Source organism: Typha latifolia, chromosome 3, assembly GCF_019914945.1.
Source record: "Typha latifolia isolate L0001 chromosome 3, TyphaL0001v2, whole genome shotgun sequence".
Lineage (NCBI taxonomy): Eukaryota > Viridiplantae > Streptophyta > Magnoliopsida > Poales > Typhaceae > Typha > Typha latifolia.
Genome location: NC_133088.1, coordinates 2644790 through 2664310, shown reverse-complemented (window position 1 = coordinate 2664310; position 19521 = coordinate 2644790). Strand labels below are relative to the sequence as shown.

Here is a 19521-nt window from a genome sequence, read left to right as displayed (position 1 = left end):
ATTAATTGGACAAGAAGAGGTTTATCGAACAAACACTTAAAACGCATGCGATCATACGATCATAAGTATAAAATGTTTCTAAGTGATCAATTATTTTTAATAGACTATGAGCATGTAGGCTAAATAAGAAGGTCATAGTCTACTTTAAAAACTGACCCTAATAAACATAAATCATAAACATATAGTGCTCCACTAATAAATATTTTTATTAAATATCAACTATGATGTTTACAACAGAAACGAGAGAAATCGAAATCGAACTAATAACCTGATTCAACAGCTGAGCTGAAAAAAATACCTATTTTGTAATTATGGGAGCATCGGAATCAGTTCCTTGTGGAGGCATGGAAATATGGAATAAACAATTGTGGTAGACAATAATGCATTGCTAAGATCAAAGATGTAGCCTGTAGACCTCGACCAATGAGCCAAGTTGCTCTTTTTTATATTACTAAAAAAGAACCAAGTTGCTGATACAGGGATAAAACCATGTCAGCTGGGAGATGAGATGGACCATTCTAGAGAGTAGAGAGTACTCAGTCTAGCCTACATATTGCATCACTCTTCCCAGCTGTAAAAAAAATAAATGTAACTATGAATGAAGTAAGTTTATCATGTACCAGTGAGCTTTCCTCGCTATCTATTTTCAAGAAAAATGTTGATCCAGAGATGGTAAAAAGGAAAATAAAGAAACAGCTCTAATATCTTGGGGAAGAATAGTGTAATATCTCCTGTCAAGGAAAACTATGAAGATCATTCCTTCCAAAATTGTCATTAAAGATGAGTAAAAATGGTTTTTACCTCCCTCCTGGAAATACATTCATACTCATGCATGACATTCTGCACAAGCAAACCAAGAAGAAGAAGAATAAGAAGAAGACAATAGCAGACAACTTCAGCAAGTAATATTGCAGAATCCAATGAAAAGTTTTGAAACATTCTTCAGTTCAAATGTGCACAAGTAAATATGGGCCAGGCCCACACTGCATACGAAATAGGCCCAGTAAATATGGGCCCAAATCTGGTCAGACTTGGAGTAAAGTATCCAAAGCTAGAGGAAACAAATCAACCTAGATATTAAAATTTAAAAATTTTCTTTTTGAAGATTGAGTCTAGTAAGGCTAGAATTCATTGAGCTCATATGAAGTATCACAATAATTTATTTTTTTATCGAGAGAGAAGTCCTATGAAGTATCAATAAGTTATCCTAACAGAAAGCCTAATTAAATTTGAATTAAATTAAGTGGGGGAAAAGGTAATAGAGCCCAAACCTCTCTTTCTTTTCTTTTTTCCATGAAGGGAGTGGAGCCCCACTCCATCCTCATGCGGCTCACGTCAATCTCCATGGACACAATTTTCTTTCTAATAAAAAGTACTTGAGTTTATAAAAAATATTTATAGCCTAATGTCTTCTTCTCTAATCTCAATTGATATTTATATTAATGTCCCCAGCTATTTAGAGCAAGAATCTGCTTTGATATCTACAGAAAAGAAAAATTAGAATATGTATCGTGCACTGAACAAGGTCTAGAAATGGTGACCATGATCTTCCTGTCCCTTGGGAGATGCAGCATTTAGGAAAGTTCAAATAAATGGCACTGGAGACTTGTCAGATGTTGATACGGTAGCACCAAGATATCCTAACATATTAAAGACATTAGAAAAACTTTTAACACTTAAAACCCAATCAGGGTCAGAGTTTCAACTCCGTCCTTTGATTAAATAAATTCATGACAATATTAATGATATTTATCCTAATGCGCGCGCACATATGTATATATATGTACATATAATTTCAATAGAAATGCTTCTGTCTTACTTCCTATTCCTATCAGCTATGCAAAATAACAACACAAAGAGGTATATTGTATCAAAAGTAGAAATATAAGCAATGTAAACTGCAAATGGATTTTTTTTCTAAAATGATTTATGGCATGTAAAGAACAGAACATGCAGTGTTAGAGGTCTGAACTACTTGAACAGTAAGAGATTGAAGCTAGATTAAAAGATCTTGTTGGTACATCTAATCTGGTTCAGGACTCATAAAAGATAAAGGAAACATGATCAACAGATGCAAAGTGATGGTAATCATACCATAAGCTAATTTTCTTTTCTTTTTTTCCTTGATAAAGAGAGAGTGGTGGAAAACCTGCCACTCTATTCAAGGGAGTGAGAAGAAAGAGGGGCCCTTTAAACTCACTTTAAAGCCCAAAAGAATGGTGATCTGTGAATTAATAGAAGTCACAGCCAAGATTATTCCAAGAGCAAGGACTAAACCTTAGGACACTAAGATGCTCCTAGGTATACCTTTACCATCAAGAAACCTTGAAAGAAGGGAGTTTTTATATAGCTCCATGCGTCTCCTTGTGGGATCAGCTGCAATCCTATCGCCGAAAGGTAATCTAGTATTAAGACTTCCCCCATAACATTATCAAATAGCTAATATGACAGCCCGATTGGGCTCCACAAACCACTAATTCAGAATAGTAGATCAACAGATGTTTCATCGGTGAGTGGCGCAACTGATTTTAGCAAAGACTTATATAGATTACAGATAAGAATAGATAATTCATAATATCTGATATTTGATTGTTTCATCCTCTGTTAATGTTAAAGCAAATTTAAGACCAATAAGAACTTATGCTTCAAGCAATAGTTTCAGACTAGCATAAATACCAAGACCTTGTCACAGAACCATTCTATCTGCTTAGTCTTCCTTAGCTGTCCTGTCAGTGCACATCATCGTTCATAGTATAATGTCTATTTTCCATTTCCATGGGCTGGCTTGCTTTAAACATAAAAACTGACCACCATTAGCAATTTAGAGTTTGAATTGACAGGTACCATGGGTAACGAGATGGGAAACAACCACGTAATCGGCATAGAAGGTGTGTTGATGTTAGATCTTCTACTGTTTGGCATCAAAGTCTGCATGCTTATTTAGTTGTAATCATGTTAAGGTTCAGCACCAGTATCGGACAACCCTGATGCTGCAGAACAAATCAACAAGTCTTCAGATGCTTCTGTTGTATCTAAAGATGAAGATGCTGTGAAAGGTGTGACTCCATGCAGATTCTAGGATAGAATTTTCAAGAAATGAGCACTTTGATCATTATTCTTTTTTGTCACCCTTAGCTACCGAGCAAGACGATGCTGAGGGTGTAGGTACAAATGAATCTCGAAATCAGCAAAACTTGCCAAATGATGCAGATGTGCCTGAGAGGATGAATCAGACAAGTTTATCAACAGAACATGATGATAGAAATGAAGATAACATGGGATCCCCTCAAGACGGTCCATCAGCAGCGGATGATAACCAACTTCAAGAGAAGTCATCTGAAGAAAGAGGTTAGCTACTTGTGATTCAATTATTAGCATCTTTTGGTTTCTTGGCATACTTAATTGTCATAGATCATATTGGTCATTTTATTGTTATAATATAATATTAATATAGACAAACCAGTCCAAATCTAATGTAACATCAAATAAAAGTATAACACATTTATGTACTTGGTTGCAACATAGAAAAAGATAACTGCAATTCTTATTAGCACTTCATGTAGAAAAGAAGTAGCACTGTCGACCATACTGGTAGGTCTAACATACAATGAGAGAGAAGAACAAATGAGTGTCAATTCTATTGAATCTTCTGCTGCCATCATTCTTAAGAAATATCAAGCATAACAAGAGTGGATTCTGCCGCAAGAGACTTCTGTTGGATGGCATGTAGCTGAAGGAAATATAAAATATAAAACTATTGTTCTCTAACAATTTAAGCTTTTATAATAATTAGTAAGTCATTAGTATAGATCTAAAAATTCTTGATATAGTAGAGATGGTTCACATAATTAGTATGGGGAAATATTTTGTCAACCGAGTAGAGTTTGATGTCACTGATTATGAAACTAAAAAGCATGATTATTGAGGATAAACAGAATTAGATTTTTCTGCCAATCACCAAACATGGACTCAAGTTGAAAAAATATTAAAAATGTTCAAACAAAGATGGCAGGTACATATATCTGACTTATGGTAATTGTTATAGAAATCATCTAAGACAAAGAATGACAATGATGTAGGACCATATAGCCCTAAATCAAATTCTAATGCATGAAAGAGTAGGCATGGGGTTAAATCTGCAAAGAGTGTTTAGGGCAGAAAATAGAGTCCAAATGATAATCAAAACAAGGATTTTTAGAAACTTAAAAGGGACTCTTAAGTTTGCTCTCTAGTGAAGGATTATCTTGACATTACCAGTAAATTTTGGATTGTAAAAGGAAAACAAGAAGGTCCCGGCCAATGTCTAATTCTATAGTTACTGCAGATTTCCTTCAGTAGAAAATGAAATAGACTCAATCAGCAAATATGTAAAAATTATATGGCAGACAGCCTGAACAGTAGCAAAACCTTGTCCTTTATGATGGGATGTAGTTTTATCAGCCAACGGGAAGAGAAAGGGCCAATGGCAAGGAGAATACCAGAGATTGATAGATCTGATTTTTATCAAATGGACCATATCAGTCTACATCATAGTAAAAGCAGCAAACAAAAAGAAAAGAGAGAAGAGGAGGAGAAGAAGAAAAGAAGAGATTAAAGAGAAGAAGACAACATGGATATACAAAGATAGGACTTCTTGCCTTTGATATATGTATGCATACATAAATATGATATACATTGTTGATTTGTTACCCAACAATTCGAGCTTTTAAGTCAATTGATTGTTTAACATGATATCAAAGTCTGGTTTTCTAGAGGTTCATATTTCAAACCTTGTTTAATAGCGTTTTTTATTCTCTATTTTCTATTATTTATTCTTGTGTGATGTGGACAACCATCTTTTATCTGTCCATGTGTATTATATAGAGGCCACATGATTAGATATGTTAAAGGTATAATATACATTGTTATTCCGAGATATATATATATCCATATACATATATGTATAGAACCGAGTACAAACTTATTGACTTGTAACACTTTAAATCATGCCCAAATACAAAGTAGATAGATACTAAATATAATGGCAAAAAAGTATCAAATAAATTAATCCTCAGTAGACCTACAATAACATCAAAGATTCATGTGTACCAGATCCTCTTGAAATTTTGAGTGAAGAGATGATGAAGGAAAAAGAAGATTTGAAAGTGGATGAGATAATTGCTATAGGAAAGGCATCAGAAGATGCAACTGAACTACTGGAACACAATGAAACTGATGGTGCAAGTTCTCCATTTCTCTCAACTTTGTCTGGTCCCGCTTTGAGTGTGAATGAAGCGATGAAGGAAAGGGAAGAGCCAAATACAACAGGAAAAGCTGCAGAAGAAGGAAGCAAACAACCTGACGAAGGATTGGGTGGTCAAATGAAGGAAGTACCAGATACAAACATGCACCAAATATTTCCTGATTGCTCCAAAGAAGAAAAGGAAAAACAGAGTACAGATGAATGCAACAAAGTTAACAAAGATGGATTAGTTGACAAACCAGCTACTAACATTTGCTCTACTGTTGAAATCAGTGATTGCCTAAACAGCTCTTCAGAGCTCCCAGCTATCAATGGCGGAAGTTTAACCTTAGCATCAGAAGTAAACATTCAGAATAATTTGGAAGATATGATGAATCCGCCATTTAGTCAGATTACAGCTCATAAGACTGAAGTCTCAGAATTTGAAAATAATGAGTTGGGTATGAACTCTGTGAAGCGGTTGTATGAATTCAGTTCAATGGGTGAAGAATCTAGCCAGATCCCTGTTAAGAGTGATACTTCTGGCTCTGAAAATGTTGTTCCTGAAACTGATGAGGATATAAGAATGTACCGTATCAACACAAGTCAAGAGTTTATTGGCACTGTTAGTACACAAACTACAGCTTCATTGCTTGAAACCAGCAAGGAAGAATCTGACAAGAGCCCGCTACTATGTCAGGAAAGACCAACAACAAGTGAATTTTCCTCCCTGGAAAGAAGTGATTCTGCAAAGTTAAGGACACCACTTCTCTATGCTGTGGTGTCACTAGATGAAAAAGAAGGGATTCTCATAGAGAAAAGTTTAATAGATGCTTGCCTACCATCTGCCAGTGAAACTATGCCTGCATCTCCTAGAGAGAGAGGTAAGAAAAACCCCATATATTCCTTTCTCTGCAATTGTGTATGTTGTGGAACAGCTATGGACTAAGGGGTATTTCCATATCCTACTATATCTATTTCCATTTTTTCCTTTGAATTACAGTCCTAAAAATTATTGAGTGCATATAAATATAATTATTAAGATGGGTATTGTTTGAGTGATCCTTTGGCAGTAATGTTTGTTCGCGAAGTTGTGGCAAATTTTCCTCTTTCTTTCACTTTTTGGAGTAATAATTATGGCAGAACAATGAAGTGACTCTTTCTTCGTCACTGTATTGTATTTTTCTTGTAATGGCAAAATGTATATCTCATCAAAGCTTAATCTTTGAATATTGTTTTCTTATGACAGAATTCATTGTGATGACAAAATGTATATCTCATTAAAGCTTATTCTATCAGTTATACTTATATGTTCTACGATAATAATTAATGAGTTGCATCAAAGCAACATCTGTGACAACCTATAACTTGCTTGAAGCTTATAATTACACTAAGTTCATCATATCAACTAGGGAAATAATAATTCTTAACTTGTGGGATCATATAATCTTCGCTGACAAATCATGACAACTCTTCCATCATGTTGGGTACAAAATCATTAACTCAGAGAAATTTTCATCCAAGGACTAAATATATGTTCACGACTGCTACCAACTTGGTACAACAGTCTACGGTAGCAAATGCGGAAAATAGATAGAAAGTATTATGGGTAGCACTACTGACCTTTCTCAGCAACACTTAAGTTCTGCAATCGCATTCTTCTCTATGCAATATTGGCAATAGTTTTTGAACTCTATATCAGCAAGGCATCTACAGAAAAAGCAACAAAAATATAAGCAAAGTTTCCTAATACATTTTTTATATTATTATGAGCAATAAATGAGGTACCAGGACAGACATTTAAATAAGCTCCTGCAGCAAAGATAATGTACATGATAATCCAAGAGGACGCTCTTCGAAAAATAAATTCAGAAACAGATATATGTAAGAGGCCATCCCTGATCCCAGTCAAAGCCCTTCTACAAACAAGTTCTCACTTAAATCCCAGGCCAGAAGTCCCAAGCTCCTGCAAGATATTGTAGCATTCCACAAAAGAGGAATAGTCTCAGAGACATATTGTCGAACGGCTTTCCTGCGATGCATATTAGCAATCGGATGACAACAGAAACGTGCATCGAGTAAAGTTTGCAATCCAAGAACTTGGGTACTACCCAACTCTTAACGAAAACAATTACCCAAGATATAGAAATGTAATAAAAATTGGCGGTAATTGTTCGACGACGCCTAACTGGCCTTGTGGCGGGCATCGGGACGTCCTACTATTCCTGCTTATTCCTATAAAAATGACACACGTATCTGGAGATACAGGTATAATTATTATGAACGTTATTGGCAAACCAAATAGTCTACTTTTTAATATAACAATAAAATAAGAATATATTCCTACATGCTAATAAGTTTGAGTGATATCACGTTAATAGATAAAATAGAGAAAATATTTCATTAGATGTTAACACTATTAAATGATGAGAGATTTTTTTATAAATTATATAAAAAAAATAAGGATGTCCATATAGAAAAGGACAATAATTAAGAGATTCTTAGTGTAATTATCCACATTATATTTAGAAAATAATGGAGTTGTAGTTTCTTGATTGAAAATATCAACCTATGTGATCGAGTTACATGCTTCCGAGGTAGATCGCTTTTATCGTGCGGGTTGACTCCAAGGCGGGTAACAGCCATAGCAGCGTTGACTCTTCTTAAGTCAAGTCATGCCAAGTTAGCTAGTAAATAAATTAACGCTTATAGTAAATACTCTTTAAATTTTGCCAAACCTACGTTCTCTTGCCCTTCTCTCCCTCAAACAGGGAGAGTGTAAAGTTGTCAAAAAAGTTCTACAAGTTTTGATTCCATGAAGAAGACAAAGATGTGAAATTTTGTTTCATGGAAACTATAGATCTGATAGCATCATCATCCCCACAAATTCCTCATAATTGAGCTTCCCATCTCCATCCAGATCAGCCACCCTCATCATTTGCTCCACCTCTTTCTCAGTTAACCTCTCCCCAAGACTCATCATCACACTTTGCAGCTAGTAAGCACAAAAAACAGAACAAATTAGTATATAAAACTTCAAATTATATTCTATATTACAACTGAAAATATTAAAAAGGTTCAACCTCACTGGCTGAGATGAATCCATTTTGATCCTTATCAAAGACCCTGAAAGCTTCTTTTAGCTCCTCCTCCTCTGCTTGGGTCCCCTGCAAAGTAGGGAATACGACCAACTCTCAGATTAAAAGTTTCTTGACTTCGAAATAACTCATTAAACCATTTGATATCTCGTTATCTCCTCCTAACCTTCATCTTTCTTGACATTAGATTCAAGAACTCTTCGAAGTCTATCCTCCCACTTCCATCCGCATCAAAGTCGCTTATCATTTCGCGCAACTCCTCGTCTGTTGGGTCGTGGCCCAAAGTTTTGATGACAGTGGCCAGTTCTTCAAGCGTGATATATCCTATAATTTTCCAATCAAAAACATAATAAAAACTATGCGCTTGATTCATATACTGGTAACAGAAAAAGAAACAGATGGGCAAGAAGGAGAGGAGAAAAGCATACCATCTCCATCCTTGTCAAAGAGGGAGAAGGCTTCTCGGAAGCCATAGATCTGCTCCTCATCAAGGAGATCCATCAGATAAGAGAGTTAGGAACTTTTGGGGAAGATGAGATATTGGAGGAGAGGGTAGAACTTATATAATGTTTTGTGTTGCATTCTTATAGGCTGGCTTTTGGCTGGTGAGGTGGGGACCACAGGAACTTTGACTTGTTAACAATTTCCTCTCTTTTTGCCTTTTCCTAGTCAAATGAGTTGTTTGAAGTGATCAGAGAGAAAATTAAAGGAGAGCTTAAGACCTAAGGGCTGACTTTCAGTTCATCTAATTCTTTTTTTTTTTTTTTCTTCCAACTTGTGTTCTTTGTCACTTTTGACTTTTTCCCCCTACTGTTTGCTTTTTATAGTTAAATTATTAGTCTAATAATTGAGTGGATATCATAGATTTAATTTTCCCATATATATTAAAGATAATAGCAATACATTTTTCGCTGAAGTATTATATGCGCATAATTTTATTAAAACAGAAAACTTTTTAATACTTGTCTTTGCATTCCAAGCTGGATGTTGGATTCTTAAAGAAAACAGGAGAGAGATGAAGCATCCAACGTCCAGGCGACATTACGAAAATGAGTGTGTTAGTTTTATATAAGTTCTGGGGGTTGGATTACTGAATGATTCCTGAGGGTATTTATGTCATTAGGGAATATTGCGTCATGGTTGACTCGGCTCACTGACTCATACAAACTTGACCAAATACATACAGATTGGATCAAAACCCTTCATATATCCGATAAAAATGTCGCATGAAAGATCCTCGCTGACGTGGACAGCCACTCGAACGCGTGCCGTGGTTTCCCTCTCGCTTGGCCCACGAATCATTGACTTTGTTGCCACGTGTGATGCCTATATCTCTCTGTCGAGTGGAAGGTTTTGGAAGTATTAGAATGGATCTTGGAGAGGGGGGTTAGACTTTGTTGACACGATGCATTGACTTTGCCAGACAGCTGACCACGTATGAATACGATGGTATCTAAATAGTGTAGTGCAGCAATGTAGCAATTTTGAGAATTTATTAATATAGTATAAGAAGAAAACATGCCCCCAAGGAGTTCAAATCATTTTTACTTTTTCTTTTTATTTTGATAAAAAATAAGTATGTAGACGGCTAATTTATTAAGTTTAGTAAATGGTTATAACACCGTAGTAGTGAGAAGAGAGATAGAACTATGACTCTTAAATAAGCTCCGTATTTAACTGAAATATAGACTGAATAATAAATAAATTTAATATCGATCACATTACTAAACAATGCAAGCTCTCAAAGAAAGATCGGAGGAAGCAAGTTTTTCTTTTAGCCAATGTCGGCAGCATCACACAAAAAGCTCGACAAGAAGCTTGAATAGGTATCAGTTGGTATAACCTAACATGCACAAACCTACAGTATAAAACAACAAACCTTAAAAAAGAGGGAGATAGTGGTGAAAGCCAGGAACAACTCAAAAGACAGAAAAAAAAAATCTCAAATCTTAATAAATCTCTAATCAAAATATAATGTCTAAGACAAAGCAAAATTTAACCTAGACACTAAAACACAAAGTCATTGCAGAGACATAATGGACAAGGAGAAAAATAAAACAATGACAACAAAAGATCTAAGACCATTACAAAGAGATATAAGGCAAAGACTGTAAGTAGTGTAGTTGATCCATTGCGTTGACCATCGCGATAGAAGGCAAAATGTCCACACGAAGATGACATTTAGTGTAGAGAAATATGGACACATGTCAGAATTATAGGTGAGTGATGAAATGGTGAGGATAAAGGAAGTGAAGCTAACAACGAAGATGGGCTTGATAAAGAGGCCATAGTGGTAGAATTAAGTGAGTTGTCTACCTTGAAAATTGTAGCTAAAAGACGATGAAGGCAGTAATGAAGAGATGCCGACATGTAGTTTTGACGAAGGGGTGATAGAAACATAGGAAGAGAGAAGAGAAAGAAAGAGAGGAGAAACTAGGAGTAAGGAGGAGAGAGAAAACCTCTTCCATCTTTGATGGCCGAGAAGATATAATTTACGAAATCAAATCGTAGCATATGAAAATTTTACTAACTATCAAACTTGACATTTAGAGGGGGAACTGAACTTATGATCATTATCCAACGCTATTGAACTACAGTGGTGACGTCTTTATAAAATCCTACCACTAAAGAAATCATAAGCATTAAAAAATCAGGCTAAATTTGTTCAACAAATATGGGCCAATATGGGTTTAACGCCCAATAATGGAGCCTTTATCTAGGCTTGGATCGAGAAGTTACAACGGATCCTATATTTGGTAGTCCACGGATTCAACCCGTTTACCGTACCCGTTTTATAGTCTCGGTCGCTCGCTCGCTCGCTCTCCGTCTCGTTATCTTTGTGGCAGCGAAAGCCCTAAACCCTGTGCTGCGCTGGTGAGAGAAAACCCTAACAACCTTCGCGCAGGTGTAATTTATCGCTCGTGTCCTTCTTTCACGTACCGTAGATTTTAATCTGATCTATTATGATCGCAACATAGCTCCTTGATCGGGAATCTGGTGGTAGATATCTTACATTTCTTTGATTTACCGGGGCAAATCCATATAATTAGCGTTTTGTGGATTAAATACTAGGTTTGGAGGGAAATATCGTCCTTCTTAATAATCTATCCTTTGTGATGCATCGTTTTACTTTTTTTTGGTTGTTTATTGTAGCATGGCATGCTTAGAGTTGACACTGGATTTTTCCTATTATTTGAAGACTAGTGAGTAAGATTTATAGGAAAAATTGTTGTTCTAACGAGTAAGGAAACAAACTAGTCTAGAACAAAAGGTTGTTAAACTTGTAAATTTAGGTAAACGGGCATTGATCCGAATAAGTTTGGGTGTTATAATTAAGGTAATTCAAGGCCTCATACTTATTTCATTATAGTTTTTGAAAATACTTGTTGGAGATCTTATCAATATATATTGTTTGATCTGTTTCCACGTGCTTCATTTAAATATCCTCCATTCGTTATAGTCAATTTTTTTAAATGGAAGGAAAGACCAGTTGAACTTTTGAGGCTAATGTGTATCGTGCTTTTGTATTACTGCAGCTTTTGGATTTAAGAAAAATGACCAGGAAGCAGAACCCTTTGGTGTTTCTAGACATATCAATTGATGGTGAACGTGCCAATAGAATGACATTTGAGGTATGAATATATGAGCATTGCCGGTTATCTTATCCACTGTTTTTTCAATATATTACTCCCCTTCATCTAATCTTTCTCTGCTTCTGAAAAATTAAGAAGTGTTTCTTAAAGCAGATCACTGCTGTTTTTTTATGTTTGTCTTACAGCTATTTTCGGATGTTGTTCCAAAGACTGTGGAGAATTTTCGAGCACTTTGTACTGGTAATGTTTACGTTCTTTCAAAACGTCGAGAAGAAAATATTTTACTGCCTATCTTTATTTGGGACAAATATTTTATTACTTATACTACTCTCAGTTAATCACAACTCACAAAATAAAATATAATTCATAGTAAAATCAAGTTTTTTCAATGATTTTCTCTCTTATTATGATTTTGACAAGTTTGGCTAACTTTCTGTTGCAAGGATCATAGATATCTAGTGTACATGGCTCTTTTCAATGATGGCTCATAGGCAATTGTTTATGTTACATTTATGTCTTTTACTTATGCTATTAATTTTTCAAACTATTTGGAAATTATCTGGAGAAGAGACTCTTTTCGTAGATCTTCACAAGTGCTGATTTATATGACACTATCAATTCATTACTGGTGTCTAGCCAAGATTTTTAGTGCTAGGCAGCACTTTGTATGCCACAAGAGTAGTGTCTATGCTACATTTATGTCTTTTACTATTTATCCTATTAATTTTTCAAACTATTTGAAAATCCGGAGAAGAGATTCTTTTTGTAGATCTTCACAAGTGCAGATTTATATGACACTATCAATTCATTACTGGTGTCTAGCCAATATTTTTTGTGTTAGGCAGCACTTTGTATGCCACAAGAGTAGTGTCCTCTCATCATACCTATGCCAGCTGTTGTCTCCTGTGTGTAATTGGTCCTTTATTGTCTGCCTTCACCCTTAACCTAGCTTGTCATTGTTGTCGACGGTAAAGAGAGAGTCATACTGGAAAAGGGCATTGCTGCTTGATACCAAATGAAGGGTATATATTACCTTATTCCCTTTGCTTGATTTTCAGTGGCATAGGCACGGATTTGATGTTAATCTTTTAATCTTTCCTTCCTCTCCTCTTTGACACTAAGATTATGGTGAGCAAAGGCAATGACTAGGATGGATGATATGGATAGTTCATTTCTCCTCTCACTCTCATCTCTCTTTCGCTCTCTGCCTATGTTTTTTGGTGGCATGCAAATCCTATGCTAGGTGGCATAGATCATGTCACTTGCCATATACTATACCAAAGTATAGGCATGCCATTGCTTGAAGGTGGTTGTGCCGACCGGCACGCTGCATGTCGGTCAGCACCTACCATGCCGACACAATATCAGCACGTGGAATGAGGAGTGTTTCACGACACCCCACCTCTCACCTTTAGCATCAAGCGAAGCGGATAGTGGAGGCGAGTAATGGTAGAGAGCGTCGCTACAAAGCCGTCGCCCTCCTCTCGCCTCCTCTCCCGTCACTGTCGCCGCTGTCCTCTCTCTTTCTCCCTTGGTGCCCTAACGAAAGTTGAAGATGAGCTTTTAAAAGCTCATAACTGGTCGAGATGAAAGGATCCGCCAATGTGGATCGTTTTTATTTCGACTTATTCGGGTCGTCTTTTTCCTCTTGACGGCTAGCCACGCAAGGCGAAGGCTAGGGACTGCAATAGTGGCGTAGTTAGTCTCTCTCTCTCTCTCTCTCTCTCTCTCATTTCTTTCTCATTTCTTTCTCTTTTTTCTTAGTTGTGTTGGCCTTGCCGTCCACCGGCACGCACATGTTGCGGCACATGCTGTGCCACCTAGTGGTTGTCACGACAATCCTTGCCATTGTTGTTAAATCCTTTATCTAATTGTCTAACAACTTTTTTGTACTCTATGACATGACATTGGTGTATCTAACTTGCGTGGGATATTTTATGGTAATGAATATCAGTTTGCTAATTTATAGTAGTTGATAATTAATTTTTACCCCTCGTGTCTTAGATATTAGTTCCTTTATGCCAGCTTTGTCTTCTATAATATCTGATGGCATACTACTTGCAGTCTTGCACTGCTGTAAAACATAAAGCTTTAACTTGGTTGCCGGTGTAGGAGAGGAGGGCATTGGAGCATCTACAAAAAAGCCATTACATTTCAAGGGATCAACTTTTCATCGCATCATCAAAGGATTTGTTGCTCAGGTTTGTCATTGTTATAGTTATGAAGTTGTGGTATATTTTTTCATTTTGTCTATTTGTGCAAGATTTTTTTTTGAGCTTTTCTTGGGCCACTCTAAAGTTAAGACCACAAGTTATTGATATTCTGTTCAGTTAAGATAATGTTCTGAGTCCTGACAATCACCTATGTTGGGAACAAGGATTATTTATGAATGCTAATTTTTACAGGGTGGCGATTTTTCTAAAGGAGATGGTATTACTTCATTATGCCCAGGCTTCTTCTTTCATGTCTCTTCTTGTTGTATATACTTCAAAAGCTCAACATTAACTGCTATTTCCAGGAAGTGGTGGAGAAAGTATATATGGTGAAAGATTTCCAGGTGGGCAGTTCTTATATGATTATTAAGTGTCTTATTCCGATAATATGTTTGTAAGGTTCAATTAATTGTCCACATTACAGTATATTATTTTTAATCGAATACAGTGTTAATATGTTGTCCATATGGAATTTTTTTCTTTGTAGATGAGAACTTTAAGCTGAAACATGATGGACCTGGTGTTCTCTCAATGGCGAATTCTGGTCCAAACACAAATGGATCCCAATTTTTCATCACTTTGAAGGCTGTTCCCCATCTTGATGGGTAGCACTTCTTTTACTTTTATTCTTACTTCATGTTGTTTTTACTATGAGATGGTGATATTAAACTTTTGGGTTTCTCATACTTTCTGGCTGAGAAATTATTAGTCATAGGCATAGTAAGTTTGATATTTTATAGCTCATCCCTTTTCTTTCTATAAAACTGATATATGCAGAAAGCCAATTCAATGTGGTTAAAAGTAACATTTTGATGAGAAGGTTATTCTGTACATTCTGTATGTAGCACACTCAACTATCTGCTTATGCGCAAATATGCAGTCAAATATTTGCTTTGCAGAAGCCGCTTTCTTAAGAAAAAGTCCATTGATTTTAATTTATGGTTATAAGAAACAGTAGTTTATTAGATCCTGAGATTGTGCTTTACTTTGCAGCAAGCACGTTGTTTTTGGCAAGGTAGTGAGTGGAATGCAGTTGCTAAAGAAGCTAGAAGATGCAGGCTCTGGTAAAGGAAAACCTGTTTGCACGGTAAAAATTGTTGATTGTGGTGAAGCTTCTGATACCAAAAATGTGATGGTGCTAGGAAAAGAGAATGGTAAGAGCTGGTGCGACTATTATTTGTTTTTTTTTCTTCTGCTTGTTGTTTCCTTTTAACTGAACATTTGTCCTTTCCTGCAGAAAAGAAGTTGAGAGGGTCTGAAGATGGTTCTGATGTAGAGGGCAGAGTTGGAGGCAAGAAACCTGTTAAAGACACAAGAAGGAAGAAAAAGAGAAAATACTCTTCTTCCGATTCCTATAGCTCCGAGAGTTCTGATTCACAGTCATATTCATCTGATAGTGAATCAGATTCAGAAACAGATTCATACTCGTCAGAGTCTAGCTTGTCTAGTGATCGCAGACATAAAAGAAGAAAGAGAACATCACAAAAGCAAAGTGGAAAGAGAAAGGACCGTCGTAGAGATAAGCGACGCAGAAAGCATGATAAAAGATCGAAACGAAAATCAAAAAGGTACAGGTGTTTTGGCTGTTGCAATCTTTTAGTTATATTCATATATGACGTGTTGTCTAACATGCATCTTTATCATCATTCAAAGGAGTTCTGCGAGTTCGAGTGATTCAGAGAGTGGGAGTTCCAGTAGTAGTAGCTCTGATGGTGAAAAATCTGATCATCATGCTTATAATCGTAAGACCAAGCTTTCCTTGCGCACCACCGAGACATCAGTGAAGTTGCTTGGTATGTAATCTACAATCTCAGTAATTCCATCTAACTGTTGATGTATGCTTTACATGATTCTAGGGAAGGCTTCTATCTAACCTTCTACAGGTATTATGTACACAATACATTGTTCACCATGTTTTTCTAGCCATTGCATCTGTAGTCCATCTGATGTTGTTGTAGCTACTTCTCTCTGTAGCCTTTGGATCCTCTTTTCTGCACTAGGTCTATAGATCCTTGTGAAGAACCCTTTTGGACATTTATTAGTGCATTATTTTATATGCAGTCAGAAGAGTGCTCCTGTTAGAAATCTACTTATTTTGTAGAGTGAAGATAGATTGAAAAGTGAAATGTCTCATCGTTAGATGACCAGAGTACTTTTAATTTTGTGGAAGATCACTGAATGGTTACTGGTCATGTAGCATCATGATGCTCTCAACTTTGCAAGTTTGAAATATGTATGACCGAATTGGTTTTTGATCTTATAGTCAAATTTGCAGCCCAAGTAAGTGGCTAAACTTGAGTTCTGTATGGAAAAAAATGCCAACCCAGCTTCAACTGGATATGTTGATCCTTGGTTGAAACCATTGTAACTGTTTTGGTGTTAGTTCAAAAGACATCAATTCAAAAGTAGCTTTAACTGAACTTCTATTGAGTATTGTTCAATATAACTGATAGAGCACAAACAATATCTTGCTGTAAGATTACATGATACTGCTTTATCATGAATCATTTACCTTTATCATTTGGTCGATTGATTATCATTTTTTCTAATCTGTCACGAAATTAGTTGATTGTCGTTTCTACAGTATATGCCTCATATTTTTCTATCTACCATTCTGAATCTTTTAACTATAATAACTAGTATTTACTTGTTCCTGTTTCAACTGAGTTTTTTTTGCTGATTGAACTTGAGTTAGCTTCTCTACAGGAAGAACAAAATCTGTATCACCAGCATTGAACAAATGTACATCTATGGAAGAGCCCAAAAAAGATACTAATACATTACTCGAGGAGGGTGAATTCTTCAAAGATAATGGAAACGCTCAAGAGAATAACAATATCTTGTAAGTTACACTTGACAAAGCTGTGAATCTGCATTCCAGTTTAGTTGAGAAAGTAGCAAAATCTGGTTTTATTACTTGACTGCTGAACGTACTATGTAATTAATTACCTTAAATTTTGATTAGAGTTAGCTTGGTCAAATAATTGCAGAGAGGGCCCATGTGCAAGGCCTGGGAGAAGCCCAAGTGGAGCTACAGCCCGTCCAAATGAGATTCAAAAGATGGACACCAGAGGAAGTGGACATTCACGTAGAGAGACTGACAGATCCAAGAGCCCAGCAAAAAGCCCCAAAGAGGCTTCTGAACCTGCATTAAATTTTGGCCAAGATTTGCGGAGAAGTTCTTCACCAAATGGACCTCCAAAACGGATAAGGAAAGGTCGTGGATTTAGTCAGCAGTATGCATATGTACGTAAATACCGTACACCATCACCAGAGCGTTCACCAGTCCGCTCCCACTATTACAGGGGAAGAAATGTCCGGGAAAGGTACCAAGATAGGTAATTAACTGCTCTTTGCTGAAGCTCATATATATATATATATATATATATATATATATATATATATATATATATGTCCCACAAATGTTGAACTAAATTTATCCTGTCACAACTATGTTCGGCACAGAAATTACACCGAGCGCTCACCACGAAGGAGATACAATGACTCGATAAGAGACCGTAGTCCACTGAGGTTCTCCCTCTCTCTTTATGCTTTGGTTTTTACATGCCTTCTTTATGAGGATGGTTGCTGTGAACGTAATTGTAATGCTCAACAAAAGTTAGAATTATGATGAGAGTTGAGGATGATGATGTCTTTTGCAAATGAAAGTGTCATCTCCTCTTGAATTTAAGAAAAAAATTGAAGTTAGTCACTGTGATTCAATCAGAGGACAATACAAATCGAATTTGTAAATACTGTAGCTTGTTCATTGGATTGTCATCTTTGTAGATTAGATGATACTGCTTTACTACTTTTTTTTTGGCTGGTTGCATGATGCATTTTTATTCTATTAGATTAATGAATGCTAGGCAGCCTGTAACTCACCGGGATAACAGCTTTGCTTTGACTCTGTAACTTGGACAGTGCAACTTGATATTGCGGTCCTCATATAAGTGATATCTGATCGTTTTGTAGTGATATCTTCACTTCCATCTCATATAAGTTGAGCATCTTTCTCTTCTGCCTTCACTACTTTCTGTGTTCTTTTCTTAGGTACCGAGATAGGCGGGGACGAAGCAAGAGCATTTCGCCTAGTCCTGTCCGTCGCCATGCTCGTGAGAGGGATCGTAGCCAGAGCCCAAGGCGAAGCCGGAGTCCAGTTGATAACCGGCGATCAGTAAGTGATAGAATCCAGTCTCGTCTTGGCCCGCAAGGGAGTAACCGTCCTTCTGACAGAGGAAGGTCGAGATCAAGATCCAAGGGTCGGGATTCTCCCAAGGACGCTATCAAGAATGTGAGATCGCAAAGCAGTTCTAGATCCAGTAGTCCTGGCGGCAATAGTGGCTTGGTATCATACTGAGAAGGGATCCCTGTTACTCCTGTGGAGTTAAAGACTTGTTTATTTGTATTATGCATCTCGACATACTATTTACTGGTTAATCGTTATTTTGCCCTGCGGGAACTCTTACGTAATTCCTGTTGCAGTAGAAATGAAGGTATATTCTTTTTGTTGAAGCTATATGCACTAAGTTCATTATTATTCATGAGTCAGCCGCGAAGTTTCTTGGACGAAGTGGTTTGGTTTTTTTCCTTGGAAGATAGAAATGTGTCAACTGATTTAATGTGACTCGTACAGGAGATGATGTATAATGTCTTTCGTGATGAATCGTTTAAGGTGATAGAGTCAACCTTATCAAGGTGGTTTCTTGAACGAAGATTGTATCATTTTGTTTTGCAATTTAATATTCAAAACGATGATCGCTTTTTGCGACGCCACACCCACAGGACTTCCACTAGTAACATTGCGGACTAAAACTCTTGTTACACTCTTTTACGAGTTCCAAATAAAAGGAAAAGGAGGATATTCGTCATTGAGATCTCGTCAAGTCTATGCATACACTACATGGGGCATTTAACACTAAACGACCGGATCCAGAGTGCTACCGTCCGGGCCCACCGGAGGGGGTGTTATATCCGGCGGAGGGCTAACTTCTGGCATACCATCGTAAACGTCCTCTTTCGACTTGATCTCCGGCTTGGGCGGCGATGGCATCGGCAGTCCCGGGAAGTCAGACCCACGGACAGACGGCGTCTGCAGCGGCGTTGAGTCCTCCGTCCGGGGGACAAACTCTGGTGGTGGGTCCATCTTCCTAGCCGGATTTTCTGGAAGAGCATCTCGGTCGTGGCGAGTGTTTGCCGGCATGTCCGGCGGCGTATTGCGAGACGCCTGGCCTTCATCAGTAGCTAGAAGATGGAGACGTAGAGGTGGAGAACGTAGGATATATTTTGATGTGACGTAGCTGTAGGCAGAGGATTTCAGGAGGTTGGCTGACATGGTTCTTTTCCTTCGCTACAAGATCTTGTTCGCTAGAGATATGATTGTAAGATGATGAGTC

At 37.0% G+C, this 19521-nt stretch overlaps 3 protein-coding genes and 1 long non-coding RNA gene across 8 annotated transcripts; 2 read left to right on the top strand and 2 right to left on the bottom strand.

Annotated features, from left to right (window-relative positions):
• Nucleotides 1–416: 416 nt before the first annotated feature.
• LOC140783506 (uncharacterized) lies at nucleotides 417–7639 on the bottom strand. The gene is made up of 4 exons (XR_012108149.1): nucleotides 7357–7639; nucleotides 7020–7253; nucleotides 6845–6931; nucleotides 417–840 (listed from the first exon to the last, which is right to left on the bottom strand). It is a non-coding gene; the product is annotated as an uncharacterized lncRNA (long non-coding RNA).
• LOC140783504 (uncharacterized) lies at nucleotides 2261–6490 on the top strand. Of its 4 annotated transcripts, none has more exons than XM_073130404.1 (5): nucleotides 2261–2397; nucleotides 2826–2888; nucleotides 2961–3056; nucleotides 3136–3348; nucleotides 5092–6490. In XM_073130404.1, exons 1-5 carry the CDS (start codon nucleotides 2292–2294, stop codon nucleotides 6168–6170), a joined length of 1557 nt encoding a protein of 518 aa, XP_072986505.1. In that variant the 5' UTR covers nucleotides 2261–2291; the 3' UTR covers nucleotides 6171–6490. The 4 variants fall into 4 exon arrangements, with proteins under 4 accessions (XP_072986505.1, XP_072986504.1, XP_072986506.1 ...); XM_073130403.1 differs by having other exon boundaries at nucleotides 2262–2397; nucleotides 2967–3056; XM_073130405.1 differs by having other exon boundaries at nucleotides 2268–2509.
• Nucleotides 7640–7948: 309 nt separating the features above from the next.
• On the bottom strand, nucleotides 7949–8883 carry LOC140784607 (calmodulin-like). Its single transcript, XM_073132099.1, has 4 exons — nucleotides 8748–8883; nucleotides 8486–8643; nucleotides 8305–8388; nucleotides 7949–8216 (listed from the first exon to the last, which is right to left on the bottom strand). The coding sequence occupies exons 1-4, from the start codon at nucleotides 8818–8820 to the stop codon at nucleotides 8076–8078; spliced, it is 456 nt and encodes a 151-aa protein (XP_072988200.1). The 5' UTR covers nucleotides 8821–8883; the 3' UTR covers nucleotides 7949–8075.
• Nucleotides 8884–11105: 2222 nt separating this feature from the next.
• LOC140783582 (peptidyl-prolyl cis-trans isomerase CYP63-like) lies at nucleotides 11106–18644 on the top strand. Of its 2 annotated transcripts, none has more exons than XM_073130514.1 (14): nucleotides 11106–11193; nucleotides 11856–11951; nucleotides 12098–12152; nucleotides 14025–14113; nucleotides 14318–14342; nucleotides 14431–14469; nucleotides 14613–14730; nucleotides 15119–15279; nucleotides 15363–15693; nucleotides 15779–15918; nucleotides 16832–16967; nucleotides 17116–17463; nucleotides 17591–17656; nucleotides 18179–18644. In XM_073130514.1, exons 2-14 carry the CDS (start codon nucleotides 11874–11876, stop codon nucleotides 18483–18485), a joined length of 1893 nt encoding a protein of 630 aa, XP_072986615.1. In that variant the 5' UTR covers nucleotides 11106–11193; nucleotides 11856–11873; the 3' UTR covers nucleotides 18486–18644. The 2 variants fall into 2 exon arrangements, with proteins under 2 accessions (XP_072986615.1, XP_072986616.1); XM_073130515.1 differs by having other exon boundaries at nucleotides 11188–11226.
• Nucleotides 18645–19521: the final 877 nt, after the last annotated feature.